Source organism: Erithacus rubecula (genome assembly GCF_903797595.1).
Source record: "Erithacus rubecula genome assembly, chromosome: 13".
In the NCBI taxonomy this organism is placed as follows: Eukaryota; Metazoa; Chordata; class Aves; order Passeriformes; family Muscicapidae; genus Erithacus; species Erithacus rubecula.
In genome coordinates, this window is record NC_136665.1 from 7,045,696 (window position 1) to 7,062,517 (window position 16,822).

At 37.0% G+C, this 16,822-nt stretch overlaps 1 protein-coding gene across 2 annotated transcripts in view; it reads right to left on the reverse strand.

Annotated features, from left to right (window-relative positions):
- Nucleotides 1-5,101: 5,101 nt before the first annotated feature.
- Nucleotides 5,102-16,822, reverse strand: part of DCP1A (decapping mRNA 1A) — a 31,940-nt gene continuing 20,219 nt past the window's right edge. Inside the window, exons 7-10 of one of the 2 annotated variants that reach the window (XM_079316850.1) lie at nucleotides 13,496-14,251; nucleotides 12,728-12,793; nucleotides 10,523-10,741; nucleotides 5,102-9,038 (exon numbers count right to left, since the gene is read on the reverse strand). In XM_079316850.1, the coding sequence (XP_079172976.1) occupies nucleotides 8,958-9,038; nucleotides 10,523-10,741; nucleotides 12,728-12,793; nucleotides 13,496-14,251 (1,122 nt within the window). In that variant the 3' untranslated portion in view covers nucleotides 5,102-8,957. The remainder of the gene's footprint in view (nucleotides 9,039-10,522; nucleotides 10,742-12,727; nucleotides 12,794-13,495; nucleotides 14,252-16,822) is intronic. The other variant, XM_079316851.1, reaches the window with a different exon arrangement.

Below are 16,822 nucleotides of genomic sequence, written 5' to 3' on the forward strand. Positions count from 1 at the left end.
AATCCTAAACATCTCCATATAGTGCACAGGTTTCATTAAATTTGCAGAGTACCTTAAAAAAGAGAAGTGGAATTCCACTCACAGTGAAATTGTGGTGGAATTCCTATCATTGTAGCCTGATGGATGGGAATGCAGTACATTGTCAGACCAAATCTGGTGCTGCAAATTTTCCAGAGACTCAGCCCTCATTGTCACATCTTACTCAAAATAAATTCTATTCCTTCATCAGTGATAGCAAGTGGTTTTAGATAAGCACAAGTGTACACTCAAGTAAACACCCTGTGAAAAGAATATTCAGCAGGCTGTGAAATAATGATCAGCTCTGCAGATGCCATTGGAGCATGAAAAACACTCTTAACATCCTTTAGTTGCCATAGAACAGCAGTTTGTGCTACACAGACTGCAAACAGCTATAACCAGCAACCTGGAAAATGCAAGGTTCTTGTGCAGCACCTGATGCAGAAACATCCAGAAGGGAAATCCATCTACTTTTGAAGTCTGTAAGAGCAAGGTACAAAGACAAGATACAAACATAATAGATTCATAGTTCAACTCAACTAAAACCTTCTCCTCAGCTGACAAAATTGTCTCCAAAGGAAAAATGTGTATGGAAAACTTCATAACAGAACAGGTAATTTTTGAGTTACATGCAGGCAAATATTGAATAAAAATGATTTTAAACTATAGTAATTTCTATATTGTCTCTAAATAAAAATGTCTTTTACTAAAAAACCCAAACCAAACCCAAAAATTGAAAAGTTTCAGAAGTATTATGACAATTTTATGATACTGAAAAATGTTCAGATTGAATTTGAAAAATGTTCAGATTAAACCAAATAACTTGAGATGAGTCTTACACAATGAAACATTTTTATGTCTCTTACATTTAGCCTGCTAGAGAAAAACCAAAGCATTGTAAGTCTCACACAGTTAAAAGGAACTCACAGTGACTAGGTTTGGGCTGTTTGATGATATTTAGGGAAGCATTTCCACTAGCAGTGCAAAAAAAATTACAGCATTTAAATCAAAGTTTGTAATGCTAATATGGCAGTATTTGGGGGTATTTGGATTGGTTTAGCATAACCAAGTAATGATGCTATTTATAAAGCTATTTAAATTTATAATCTGACTTTTCACTTGTTGCAATTCCTTCAAATTATGTTAAGATGAATTTGAAATACTTATGCAGTAGGAATTTGAGGCCTTTGCCTGCATCTGTGCTTGAAAGGCCTACTGAAAACATAATGGTTCCATGAATACTTCACCATGTTTGCTTTCTTGACTCAAGTTCCATGATATTCTTCAAACAAGCTCAGAAGTTATTAGTCTCTTTAGTCTGTTTAACTGAATATCTGTATTCAATTAGCTGCATTTGACAAAATTAAAAGGATAAAGGTATTGATGATAACTTGTGCAGAGCGAGATCTCCCAAACAGCAATGTTTTCATAGAGTGTGCACATTTAGAAAGAAGGTCTAAGACAGAAGCTATAATGTCCAAATAAAGCAGGATTTGTGCTGTAATGCATGGGAGAGAAAGTGAAAGAAACCCTCTTCAGCTTGACCTCTGCAACACAACAGACTTTGACTATTCTTGTCCTTTGAAAGAAGAGCTGCATTAGAAGCCCTTTGAGAAGGAAATCATTCAAGAATGGATGAAATGGATTAATGCCAGAGCATTCTCTCATTATGCACCACCAGTACATCCTTCCACATGCAAAAACAGTGACTTCAGTTAGACATAGAACATATTGTACAGCTCATCTTCAGTAATAATGTTATTTAGCTGCTAATGAATTTAAGAAAAAAGAAAAAAAGAAGAAAAAGAAGAAAAATAGAAAAGATCTTCCATGTCTGTGCAGCACGTCTCTGGTAATTGCAAGAAATTACATGTACTGCATGACAACAGGTATAAGATCAGGCTTTTTTATCTAAAATTATGTTACAGATAAAGCTACATCACAGGCCCAGGCTCAGGCACTACAGGCTATGAATCCACATTACTTTCACATGTCTCTCGTGTTAGTAGTTTCTCTCAGACAGCTGTCTTCATACCTGAATAATATTAATTTCTTTTCAAACCCTTATTAAAAGTATTGCATGTGTTTATAACCAAACCCTTTGGTTTTCTGTAAAAGCTTCTGTTGTGGCAGGACTTTCCTATTAAAACAATTGAAATGTAAACCTTTCTCTTTATAATGAGTACCCTGTGCCTTCCATCCTGAAGATCACCTCAGGAACAGGGCGTGCTGTAAACCACAACAACTCTGTGCACATCCAGGTCCTGCAGGCTTTAACTGCACCTTTGTACCTCCATTCTTGTGGGGAGTTTAGGATGGCAGAAACTTCCTTTGCAGCAGTTTTGTTACATGGGAGAACCATGACCCCAGAGGACAGAAGTGAATGTTTGATGCTTAGAACATAAACCAAAGAAAGCACTCAGCATCACCCATAAATCTCAAACCTACATGAGAATGCTGGATAACCTGCTAAGTCTCTCCTATCCCTCCTCTGAACCACAAGATGAAGGAGCAGGATGTGCAAGTCATATCTTTCTAAAATAAGACCACCATAGAGTTTTGTGTACAAGAGCCAGGCTAGGTGATCTTTGCTCTGTAGATACTTTTAAAAGCTTCTTAACTTATTTATGAGAAGACAAGAAAAGAAGTAGAACTTGTGCATTTACATCACATTCCTGCATGTTTCCAAGAAAGCCCTAAGGGCAAGTGCTTTCATTTCAGCCAGAATATAAAGCTTATTCTTTTGTGGTTTTATTTCCCAAGGTTGATTTTGTAATATGAGCCTTCTTGAATTTTAAAAAATGGGCTGTGGTAGAAATATTTTTAAAGGCCTCTTTAAAATGAAAAACAAAAGGCAACTAGATATAACCAGCCTTGTTCTATGTAGCAGATTTTAAACTGTAATGGGAGGCCACCAAGCAAAGACAAAAATTAGGTACTGGTGTGATTAGTCAACTCCACTGTAATGCCTCATTAGCAGTTGTTAAAAAACCCCTTAGCAGACATGAAGAATTAGAGCAAGGAATTCATGCCTATCCAGTCATTTCCCTGAGCACACCCTGAAATACTCTGAATTCTTACAGGCAATCTGCATTTGAGCTTTGAGAATACCTGAAGACATACAACAGTTAACTTAAATTCTTGTGTGCTTCAGGAAATACCTTCACAGGCCATACTTTTCTCTCTACAATATCCCCTTTCATATTTACTTGAACTCTTTTGCTATTCCTTCCCTTGTTTTCTTCTTGGGAATCGTCTATTCAATTGTCCTTTCCCTCTTGTTTTATTGCCAGTGCTCTTTCAAAAATGCAGCAACTGATAAAAATCTCTCTTCACTGCCCTCTTTTCTCAATGCTTTTTGAGCCTGATTAAGAGTGTCTTATGAAAAAGAAGTGAAAAATCGTTGCATAACTGACAAGGATGAGCTTTACAGTTCGTGGCTGTATTTTAAGTTACAGGTATATCACCGAAGTTTAATTCTCCTTAATTAGTAGGTCAGGTCAAAAAATAAATCCCCCAATCAAAATCTAGATAGTAGAAAAAAGCTGATTCACATCTGAAATTGTGTGAAGATAGGTGAAAAAATTCCACTTGAAATATCTTTTATCTTTTGATAGCATACATTATAATTTCTAATATTTTGATTAGAAAACTAAACTGAAGAGAAATTTACCTCAGCCATGATAAGGACTATTTAGTAACTTGAAGGCATCCTATTAACAAATGAAAAAACCTGTATGAATGACAGGTTTCTTGCTCTCTGTATTCTCTTCTGTAGTGAGAAGGAAGTGTAGTTGAACCATTACCAAATATGAGTTCACTAACTTCAATTAACTTGGCCCATGAATATGCACTACAACTTATTTCCTTCTGCAAGCCTCCAAATGAAATTTGAATTTTAGAGGATGAGCTCTATTCCCTCATTCTATCCAGCACACATCACCATCATTAGTAGGGATTGACTTTATGCTCTCATACACTTCCAAAAAATGTGACTGTAGAGCACACAGGATCAAGGGAGAAAAGGTTGAAAAGATTTTGGTTTGCATAAAGTTTTTGTACAGTGCCTGGTTTAGCTGGAGCTACAAAGAGAAATTCAGAAGTATTACCTTATTCCCAAAGGGGGGCACTTCATGTGAGTAACAGTGAAGAGGAATATCTGGACCAGAGAAGACAAACAGATTAATGGCACTGAGAATGAAAAAAATATTCTATTGACCAGAGAGGAAACACATGTAATAAAGAATATAGATCTAGATTCCAGAATTTAAAGTTTAATTCTAAGCAGTTTTCCATTTTTTTCCCTTCCAATTATGTTGCAGTATATCCATGTACCTGTTTTGTTTGGCAGTCTTCTATTAGGAATCTGCTTCTGGACATAGTACAGGCATCAGTCCAATATGAACCATCAGGGCCACAAATGCCATTCTACAGTGGCCTCCCCTAACATCTGACCTGCCCTGCAATCACCAGCTCCTGTGAGTAGTTAGAATGGGAACAAGCATCTAGCTAAGATTTAGAGATTTAGGCCTAAGGTTTTATTTAGTTTCAAGATCAATTTCTGTGTTTCTCTTCCTTATCAGCTTCCCCATTTTGCTTTGTGAAAATTGGATCAATCATTTACATGGTATCAATCAGACATGGTAGGAGGATAACTGCAATTTCCAATGTCTTAAAGACCAACAACACTGCACTGAGAATCAAATGCCATGTCTAGATGGATGAAAGGGGAAGCCATACAAAAAGTGATACAGAAAGGTAGTAAACACAGAGCTGTCCTTACAATGTCCTTACAAGCCAGTGAAAGTGCAGCTGCATTTCTTAATGTGAGAGGAAACGTATCTGTTTATCTAATTCAAAACACAAGGCTGCTGACAGCAGCAGAGGGCCTTGTAGAGGCTGTTCCCCAGTGCCCTTCAAGCAGTCAGGTTGCATTTTCTTAGTGGACAAAAGCAATTTGGTTCTACCCCCAGAATGGAGTAAGGAATTTGAGTTTCTTCTCTAGAAAATATTAACCCTAAATAACACCAGAACTTTCCACTAGGCTAATAGAACTCTAGAAATAAAAGGAAACATCACAAGATTTTAGGAGGTGCTGAAACATTTGTTTTGAAGTTTTATTACAAAAATATATTTGCAAACATACAAAATTTTGGATGAAAAAATGCTCATTCTTAAACATTAATGCAATAACTTAATAACTGCAAACATACATAGGTGCTATAAAACCCACACCATACCAAAAACGTTAATGATGCAGTATCTACATTTTTTGACTTACAATTATTACGGTTTCCAGAAATCTTTCCTGAAGCCCCCTTTTCCCATGGTCTTCATATTGAAAGAACATGCAAATGGCTACAACTGGTGCATATGCAGAAGGGATAAAACTCAGAAATTACTAAAAGCACATAATGTACATAAAAAAACCTAACTAACCATATGCCCATACACTGAATAGATAAAAATAAATATACCACCAAATCAGAGATACTGCAACTTTTCCAACTTGAAGTGAAAGGAAGATATTGCATCTTAACATTTTCATAACATTGCCAGACAAACATGAGGTGATACATATTGCACACATTCCTCTTAAGATATGCTGTACAAAGCAACCCAAATACCTGGCAAAAAGGTGGCTGATTTGCTTAGAATACTTTTAAAAACCAAGAAGTCCCAAATTAAAGTTTGTTTTCCAAAGCATTTCAGAAATTCTATCAGTGACTACACATGGCATAATGGGTTTCAGAAATAAATCACAATTAAGCAATTAGAAATGCAAGCAAAAGTGATACATCCAGCAGCAAGTGTTTAAATATTGAGTATTTATACACAGAGTTACACATAATAAAACAGGATGAATCCCTTGAAATTTTTTATCATTCATTCTGCAAATCTTGTTTAATTTGGAAAGATATTCTGCTTCTGAAGTTAATAACGGTTAGGCACCTTTCATATGAACTTTGCATTCTTAAATAACAATAGATAAAGTCTAACTACAAAACTGAGAATTTTGATTTTCCTGAACAATTCAGCAGCTGTAGGTTTTCAAACTGTCTTTGATTAGGGAAAAAGTAAAAATCCAAACTCAAACCTAAAGTAACTTAACATGAGCCTCTAAAACATGCTTAGGTAATAATTAATTTGAGGAGTGTAGTCTGAACTAATCATGTTTTCATTCCCATAAAGAATAGACAAAATCCCCATTAAGCCAGCAGTTAAAAAAAAAAAAAAAACAAAAAAAAAAACCCTCTTGAAAATGATCACAATAATTTCCTGTGATGCCCCAAGGTAACTTGCTACACACTGGTTATCCCTACATGCAGATAACACAAATCAAGCACTTCAACAAGCTGGTCATTTCAAACTTACACAAAAATTTAAAAAATTAGGGAAAAAAGGCTTTTAAATACACAGTCCACATTAAAAAGAAGCACAATCAGCTTTTACACTGTAATTGAGCTTGTGTTTTACAATGAGCTTTGAAAGGAGTTTATGTGCTAGAGCCACTCCCCTGGCAGTTGTCACACCTCTGCAGTGGGGGGTTCCCGTGTCTGCTGACCCCACACAGAGCTTGGAACAAACACATGCACTTGCTCAAGGTGTAAAGTTTGCTGTGGACACTACAATTCAACTCTGGCTCTCTGCCAGTTCATTTGGAAAGTTTGGGCAGGGGTGTAAACCATCAACCTGTTGCTACCAGGACACTACAAAAGCAAAGTGAAGTAAGGATCTGCCAACTGCTTGTTTCCATCTGCCCAGGAACCCTCACAAGTTAAGGATATTCGAAGTACTATTACTTTTGTATATGGCTGAAGAACTCAAAATACAATCCTTCCTATCATTTCTTTGGATATGACTGTATTTAGCAAATGGTAACAACTTGCACTATCAGCTTCCAACATTTCTGTTCTTACAAACTTTTATCAAATCTTTAATTGAAGAAACCAGAAGCTGTCCATGAGAAGTGAGAAGTTATGGACTCTGTCATCTTTACTAAATCTAGGTAAGAGCAACCCTCTATTTGGCTTAGACTGATCATTTTTGTTCAGAGGAACTGCTCCCTGGTTTGTCTTTTTCAGTGAAACTTTTTCTAAAAAGCCCAACACAAAATCAGTTTAGACCTTGAATCTAACTTGAGTCTCACTGTTTATATGCATACACAGTATTGTAACTCCAGAATTTATGGAAGAAACTCCTATCTTCCTTAAGAAGTCTGAGTTTGTATTGCTGAATTCAAATGCTACCATGAAATCCAATATATTTCTTGATGAATGCACATTAGCATCTTTCCCTGAATCTTGAACATTTTTCTAACAATATACTATATATTTTAATTGGAAACACTGAACTAAAAGGCTGAGAAGAGCTTTTCAGAAGGCAGGTAAACAAAATATATTTTCCACTAAAAAGCTAGGAAAAAAACTAAAATAGTTCAAATACATAAAAATGTAAATATCTGTTTTATCTAAAACATCCTGATTTGTGAACAAATCACAATTAAAGCTCAATTACTAGTTTCCAATGAAATGGCCATGCACCTTGACTACGTCAACATTAACTAATCCTTAGGATATTTATGCATACATATATGTTGTAAGGAGCCAAACAATATTTTTCTTCATATTTCAATAGTGCTTGAGGGAAAAGAATGAAGCAGTGCATCACAGCTCACTACAGATTATTTCTTTACTCAATAACCCAACACTTTTCTACTGAAAAAGCATCTTTAAAAACTACTATTGCTGGAAAAGGTTGGGACCTGAACTCAGATTAATGATCTTTGCATGCCTTTAAGAAATAAATACCACCCTTGGATAAACCAACACAGCAGCATAAAAAAGAAAATGTATAATTAAAAATTTTCTGATTTCAAATGGGAAAGTACCCAGTTAAATTCTTAGTGACCAGTGACTTACTAATCACAGATACAAAGCAGTAATATTGTAATTAGATAAACTTCAGACTATGAAGTGTGCACTAATAATTTGGGGAGAGGGCAACAGAAAAAAAAGCATGCATTTGTTTCCCATCTGCATAGTTTTCAACACTGCAGTTCCAGCACAACTGAGGAGTGAAAGCCAACTATGGTGTGGTCCATCCTTAGCTAAAAGGGAACAAAATGTTTTTATCAAACACTGCTGAACAGGAAGAGAGTCTTCCAGTGGTGGTCTCCTAACTATAAATTTAAAATGAGAACTTCGATATGCAATTGCTTTGTTGCTTAAAAAAAAAAAAAAAAAAAGGTACAATCACTGAAGATTTTGCATATTTCAAATTTTGCCTTTTTAAAGAAAATGGCCTTACTCACTTGGGTGTTTTATGTCAGTAATGCAGAAGCAAATAAGATTAATGAAATATTGAAAGGATGAATTTACATGTTAGCTAGAGACTGCCAATGTATTGAGCTAATCATATTTTTAGACCTTTTGTTAGAGATTTAGCTCCAATGGCCTGGCTTCCAGACCCTTTCCTTCCACACCTGCCTGCTTAATAACAAGGCATTTTGCTCTCATTTTCCTTAGTCCTTCAAACTGGAACTAGGTTCCTACAACTGCATTTGGTTCTGGTGTGCTGTAGTGTACTATACTGTGCATTTGCTGGTTGAAATAGTTTTGAGTCTGTAATCCTTGAACAGTGAATACAGCCAGGAATGAAAGCCAGAGCAAACATTTGCACATTCACTTAATGCTAATGAGAGCTCAAATACAACTTAAGTCCCCTCCCCAATAAAAAAAAGGTTTGCTGGTGATGATCACAGTGAAAACCTAGATCATTCTGAGAACATTACTTTCATAAGTATTTAAGGAATAATCTTTGCTAACAGGTTCAAATTCAAGACATTGAAAACTAAATATTCTTTTACAAAAATATTAGTTTTATAGATGAGGCATAATTGTTTCTAAAATGAACATTTTAAATAGATTCAGCTTCAATTATAGCTTAATGTTGTCTGTACTCTTGGTGAGGACTTGCAAGTAGACTTCATGGATAGTGCTGAGAAAACGTGAATCATTCTGCAGGAAAAATAGAAACAAATTAAAAACACTAGTGAAAAGATGCAAAAAAAAAAAAAAAAAAAGTTTAATTTAATGCCACTTTAGTTGTGATAAAGATTCCTTGCAGATCATAAGGGAAGGAACTGTGTGCTTGAACAAAAGGTTCACACACAGGAACACACACAGGCTGTGAACCATGAAGCTGAGCAGCAGTGAAGGCATCACTAGGCACTCTGGATGCTCAGACAAACAGGAGTCACTGTGTCAGCCTGGCCACAATTTGCTTCCCTCCAGAGTCCAAACCATAGTCCTAGGCACAAATAATCCCATTCTCCAAGTGTCAGATGTGATGTTGTTTGTCAGGCAGATCAGCCCAAATGGGACTGCAGTGTGCTCTACAAGAATTCCCATGTCAAACCATGACTGGGAAGTGAACTGATTTAATCTATGGACAACACTTACAGATATTTCTTGAGTCTAATTCCTTCAAATGACAAGTTACAAAACTGATATCTAATGAGTTAGTTTGAGGGTGCAATACTCTTTACAAGATCTGAACAGCAATTGGTATCCTGCTTAGAGTGCTATGTGAGTGCTTCCGTGCTGAAGAATATGCCAATTTTGGTCTTCATTCAGTTCTCTCTCTGTTGACTGGGACAAACATCCCTGTCAGCTCTGTAAAATCACCACTCAGAGTATTGGCAGGTGAGCTCAGTTCCAAGATTATTTTAAGTCTTTAATTAGAAAACCCATACACACCAGTAGAAGAAAAGGTTATATCGATCAGGCAACCTATTAATAGAACCTGGTAATGACCTTTTTGGTATTAAGAACTTGGTCACTAGGGAGATATTATTTGTTATTTTTAGACTTGCATTTTGGGTATAAGCTCTATTAACAACTGCATGGAGTGAGCAAGAGAGTCCTGAGCTAAGAAAGAACTGTTTGTCTTTTGTGGCAACTTCACCATGACATTAGAAGTCAAAATCGTCTCAATGCACAGCTGCTTCCAACATCGCAGGTTTAATTAAACAGAACTTTTTAGTCGCTAAAAACAGCAGAGCTAAAACTTTGCAATTTACATTTCAAAGAAACACACTAAAAGTAAAGGTGAAGAAATGTTCTTGGGAAGTGAAAACAGGAAAGCTTTCCTTAGGGAAGTGGAACAGTTACAAAGACAGCAAAATCAACTCCCCTCTCATATTAGCTTCTACTAGTGCAAGTCACTCCTCACTTGTCTACAAATTCATATGGATGTGAAAGGACACATCCCAGGTATTCTGTTCTTTTAAGTCTTCCACACTTCAACCAAAAGGAGCAAGCTGTGCCATACTCTGTGTACAGTGTGGATTACACTCTGTGTAATCTGCCCCTTCCAACTGAAAAGAACAGATTCTGTAATCTTCCAGGGCAAAAGGAGTTTCAGGGTACAGAATTTGTCAGTGCTGCCTCCTGTGCTTGGAACCCCATCCCTCAGAAACTGAGCTCTGTATAGACACTACCTTTATTAGATGTATCAGTGCTTCTTGAAGCTGAGACCTGCTGAGAACAGTAGGAGGTGTAGTCTGAATTTCTGTTGTTCCAAGCGTTAAAGGCGAAGAAGAACTGGCTTTATTCTCCACTTCAGTAGCTTTTGTAGCTGATTGCTGAAACACACTTGGAGACAAGAGCACTGAAGGTGTTACTGTTGTCGTGGCTGTAACAAACTGTGGAGGTGCAACCTGTAAAAGAACAGAAAATTAAGAAGCACTGTGTTCAGTAAGAATGAATGATGCTGTAAAGGCTGGAGAGAGAAGCATAAAGAAAATCAAATAAACTGCAGCCACAATTATTCAGTCAGATACTGCAGAATAGCTGCTCTTAATCAAGAAATATCTATCTATGAAGATTAATACCAATAGTACTTCTCATTTTCAAAGCTGAAGAAGGTAGCAGCCTTGAACATTCTTGTATGCAGAACTCCTTCCTACTCATATGGTTGCTACCTTCCAGAATTTTTAGAACACAACATATACAAGGAGAGTTGAACTTTCCACCTAAATAATCAAAGGAACCTGTAGCTGTTTTGCAAATTACTTTCCTTTGGATTTGCAGAAAGATCAGTCCTGCTTCCTGCACCTCCACTTCATGGTCTCCCACAAATACTTCAAATTTGAAGTGCATCTTAAACATATTTAAAGAGACTATTGAATTATAATTAAAGCACTGGAGCACACTGAAATACTCTCATTCTGTTTTCCCTTGGGGGGATGTGGGATGGAAATATTTTGAGGACCTCATGGTTCCACAGGTCTGTTTCCATTTCACTACAAAAATGCACATATTGCCTTCACCATTTTTTCTTTTAAACATATACTGCACATTTATAATTTATATATTACATTTGCATAAATTGGACATGAATAAACATCCTCTTTGAGTAACTCTGACATCTCCTGATAACTACAACTGTTACTCAGGCTGATAATCTGTGTCTTGCCCAGGCTTCCAGGATGACCAGTGTGATGAAAAAAAAAAAGAAAATAAACAAGCTAATCTCGCTCCAAAGAAAAAGTCACTAAATGTGATTTGTAAAGATCTTTGATATGTCAGCAAAAAGAATTCCCCTTGATAACCAACAATCTTCAGAGGAAAAAGCCCTCCAAAGCCATCTAAAAGTTAATGTATATAAAATACCATCAACAACAGCAGAACTAGAAATCTGATTTTCTTGTAGCCAAAACTGTGAAGACTCACAGCGTGGGATTTCAGCTGAAGACAATGTGTTTAAACTGACAGTTTACAACACAACATGAAGATATTTCTTAAAATTCCCAAATCCATATAAAATACTTTTAATGAGGTAATTATTTACCAACTGGGTCATGAACAGACTGTAGAGCTTATTTTAGCATCCCAATAGCTAAAACAGCATTTTACTTCAAGTAGGGCCATTTTTTTGCCTTCACAATAAGATCTGAGCATGCTACTAAAACTGCTTTCATGGAGAGCAAGCTGGACAAGAATGAGGCAAGAGATTTGAAAAAGGAGTGGGTGCATAAGGGAAAAGTAGAATTAAAATACAGATGGTGTCCTAAAATGCATACGTAACAAAAAGGTAATTAAAACCAGTTCTTGATCACTTGACTATTTTGCAACTGCAATCTGAAATTTAGAATTTAAATTATCTTAAACTGTTACACAAGGCAGTTCTAAGAATCTTAAATCTGCTTTTAGCTCCCTAAAACTTGCCATTGCAAGTTTTCCAGTAGCAATTACTTGGGTTTTTTTTCTGCTTTGTAACTTTTCATAAAATACAAGGTATCTCAGGAAAACAGAGACACAGTAAGGCAAGGATTACATTTTAAGTCTCTGGCTGCTTAACAGTTGGACCAAGACTAAAAGCCCTACTACAATATTATAGCATTAGTACTCCCTGCTTGCAACATAAAATATCCCAGTTCAAATGGTGCAAACTCTTTGCAGGGCTACAAATCCAAAAATGTGCTTTCATTTCTGCATTAGAACCAACAATAACAGGGACTGTACAAGAGCAGTGCATTGACAGCAACTGTCCCCTCCTTCAGTACAGCTCTGTTTCATAACAGCTTCTTAAATATGGTCAGTGGGCAGTGACTATTTGAGATATCAACTGAGTACCACAGCTGGGCTTTTTTCCCCCTGAGAAAACCCCTAAGATCAATTAGCAGAGGTATTTATTCACTTACTTGACTTGCTTTAGACAAAGTTTTTGGCTGTGGAAACACTTCTGATTCCTTGTTTTGTTGTACAGTCTGAGTTAAAAAAAAAAAGCAAAATTCACAGGTTACCATCCACAGCTCAATTTCCAGAGGTGGTTCTTAAGAAAGCCACAAAAATGCAAATTTCAACAGAATTTAGATATAATTAGATCAATTTTGTAAAACTGATATAATCAATGTAAAGCTGAAAAAAAGAAGAAAAATCTGAATTTATGTTTTATGCTTTCAATATTATGGCAAACCTATAAAGCCATATCTCAGTGTAGCCCACAGTACCCACAGAAGAGGTGGGTCAAAAATGAGGAGTACAACACACTCAAAGCAAAATAATCAGAAAAAGGAAATTGTTAATTGTATACTTTCAAATAAGGTACAGGCTAGACTTTCACATCACCTATTACCACAGTGCAAGCCTGCAACCTTCTGTCCCTTCTCAGATTCCCAGCTTTGAGCAGTACTTTTCCTGACACAAGTACAGATGAAATCTTTAGGACTTAATCACCCACTACCAGCTGCAGTTTGAAAAACTTCCTCCTCTACAGACAAGTCTGTCACTGACAGCAGATGCTAATGATACAAAACTAATGGAACTTGATTTCTAACTTAGCCATTCAATCAATATCACACAGTGGAAGTCCTTCATTATCTTCAAACAGCTAATATATAACAGCACAGTTTTCAAGGGAAAAATACATGTAGTCTAAAGCTCCATGGATATCAAAGCCCACAGAATACCTGAAGGGGAGAGATTATCTTGCTGTTCAAGGCTGGTGGCTTACTGTGAGACTCTTTGAAGCTTTCTGGTGTTGCAAGTTGGCCAACCGAGGCAGAAATGTTTGGTGTTAAGGGAGTCTTAGTGAGAGACTGCTGTTGTGTTTGGTCATGCTGTGGGGTCAACCTGAGTTTCTGGAGAAGATCAACACTCGTATGAGATGCATTTGAGACAGTCCCTGTGTTTGCTGTAGTCAAGGGTGCTATGAGCTGGCTTTGGCCAGCCATTAGATTCTGTGGAGCATGGTTCACTTCAGATGGTGGCTGATTCACCAGTGGGGATATGGGCTTGGCAGCTTGCTGCATAACTTGCATTATACTGTTGCTTTGTTTGAGGCCAGGAAGCATCTGAGCAGGGGCAGCTTCCATTGTTGAGGCTGAATTAAGAACAGGGCTTAAACGAACTGAATAGCTTGAAACATTTTTCATATCAGGCTGGGAAACTGAAGCTGGAGGTATTATCATAGGTGTTAAACAGTCCTGCTGATTGGCACCGGGTTTAACGCTCGGACTTTCAGATTTCCCCAGGGATTGTTGCAGTACTGGTGACTGGTCAAAGGAAAAAGGCAAAAGCAAACTGTGCTGCTCTCTGGCAGATGCATCTGTCTGCAGCTTCTCCATTCTCTCTGGAGTGGGATATGGAGCTGCAGGCTGCTCCTTTTGGACAGAGGTTCCAAACAATTCCTCCAAAGTCAGATGCTTCTGCCTTGACTGAAACGGCTACAAAGAAAGGAGAAGGAAGTTTTCAGTTTAGAACTAGACACAGCACTGTGCAGCTCACACAGTCTATTACAAATTTAAGGAAGTTAGGAGAGACAACTAAGTCAAATGCATGTAAAATACAATTTAGGAATCAAGGGTGCCCTATTCACAGGAATTTTGAAATTAATTTAATTTATGAGGAACATTCTGGCTATGCATGGCTCTTCCTTATGGCCATTACAGAGCAGCCTCTGCAGTAGTATCCAGGAAGGGGGATGGCTATGGATTCTGTCAAGAACATGGCATCTGCCATCATCCCTCAGCCCTAACTATACAAGGCACTTCAGGAAACTGGAGGGAAAAACCTACATGTTGAAAAAATCATCACGGAATTTACAGAATTGGAAATAGTTAAATGGCCTAAAAGATGAACATAAAATCAGAAGTTGCACAACTGAACTAGCAATACATGCCCAGACAGTTTTCCTTGTCCTAGTGCAGTAGATGTTATAACAGGTAAGAGAACTTATATAAACCTGAACATGTATCTCCTTGAAAAGTATCTATATGCACACAGTTACATCTACCAGTCCTTCAGTCTCTCCCAAAAATATACATCTAGCCTACACCACTGACCATTGTTAGAAAAATATGGTTTTAAGAATGTCATATTCAGCTGAAAATATTTTAAAACATGTTTCAGTAAAAAGGAAAAAAACAGCTATTAACAGCGATCTCAAAAATTTCCTTTTTTTTTTTTGAGGTTGCACAGGACCAGAAGTTATGTAAAACAGCTGGACTGAAATACAACATTCTGTTCAGAAGACTGAATGGCCTGAAGCACAATTCCAGTGTATTCTGATGGTATGTCTAAACAAAGATGCTACTTCACAATGACAACCACTGCACCATGACATTGCTCTGCTGGCTCTCATTTCCCTAGCACAGAGAACAGCAGCCAAGGCACAGCAGCAGAGGTGCCACAAACACAACAAGAACCCCTTGGGCCTGAAATCACACTGTTTTTTTGCCCAGGTTACTAATCTCTAATGTCACTGCAATTAAATTTTAGCTAGTTAAAGACTGACACCCTTACATTTTGGGGCTCTACATTATATTCTATAGTTTATAAAACCTTGTTAGCTTTGTTATATTTTTCTAGAAAATTGTTCTTACTTTTTTCCACTGATCCTACTGTTCTGGAGACCTGTCCTTCAACCATAAAGACTCCATTAAGAGAAAAGTCACTGTTCCAGATAATTTCAAACTCAGCTGTCACTTCAGTATGATTAATTGACCAGCCTTCCTTTATTAATGCATCACAATAGTCAAGCAATAAACTGAAATCTCTACCATGCCCTCTCAGACTGGACAGTCTCAAACATAACTTACTTTCCAGCATGGAGTATAAAACTCCTCTTTTGCCTTGTCTGGTTGAGGTGTACTTGGAGCATATAATCAACTCTGTGTGTTTATGAAGACCTTTATCAGCAGGGACTGAATAAAGGCCACAAGATCATTTTATTTGATAGGAATAGAATGCTGCTGCTCAAAGGGTTTCTCCAGAGATGATTTCAGATAAATTAAACCTTATAGTCCCAGCTCTGTTAATTCATGGCTCAGTACCAGTGTTCTGGTTCAGTTTTCAAGATTGCTGGCACAGAAGCATTTAATGATACAACTGATTTTAATTTTGAATTGCCAAGTTACAACACTTAACTAGACAGTATTATACAGAAGAATTTATTTTTATTCCCAAATGTGTGGAATCTTTAGCATGAGATGAAGTTAATCAACATGCAAGTGTGACATTTTGGAGGGAATTTAGCAATATCACTGTACTTATCACATGCACACTATTTTTTGATTTCACTGGTCATCTGTTTTAATTAGATGAAAAATGTACTTTTATAGTTGAAATGGAATGTTTTTCCAGTAGTCTCTCAGTTGTCCATGTTACTAAAATTGTGGCTCAGAACCAACACATTTGAGATATATTTGAACCCAATTAACGGGCTTTACAGAATTCTCACTTATGTTACCCAATTATTTTTCAAATATCTCTGCAGCTATTATTTAAAATAGCTCAACTGAATGAATAATATGACATTTTACATGTTCTATAAATCCACTTTCCCTTTAATTACTTCAGAGCAATTTGTTAGAATCTTATCTTTCCAGTTTTTCCTTTTACTAGTTAATTGATTCCTGTTCTGCAATTCCATGGACTGTCAGGTGGAGCATTTCAGCCACTTTTGTACATTCTACATGGAATGACCCAGAGAAAAATATGTGTTTTGAAAGCAAAGCCTCAGTCTGCCCTGGTGCCAGGTCTCCAGACACAGCATGCAGCAAGCAAAGCTGGCTGCCAGGGGTCACTCCATCACTGTCCCAACAACAAGCACTGCTCAGGGTCTGCAAGGGCTGTGATATAAATAATCCCAGCAAACTCCCCACTCCTCACTTTAGTTCATTAACTGTTACTACCCTACACATAAATCAGATTCCTGCTGCCCAGCCCCAGTCCTAACCCAAACTACAACTACTTCTCCCAAAGGTGCATTTTATTACAAGTGCCAAGTGCAAACC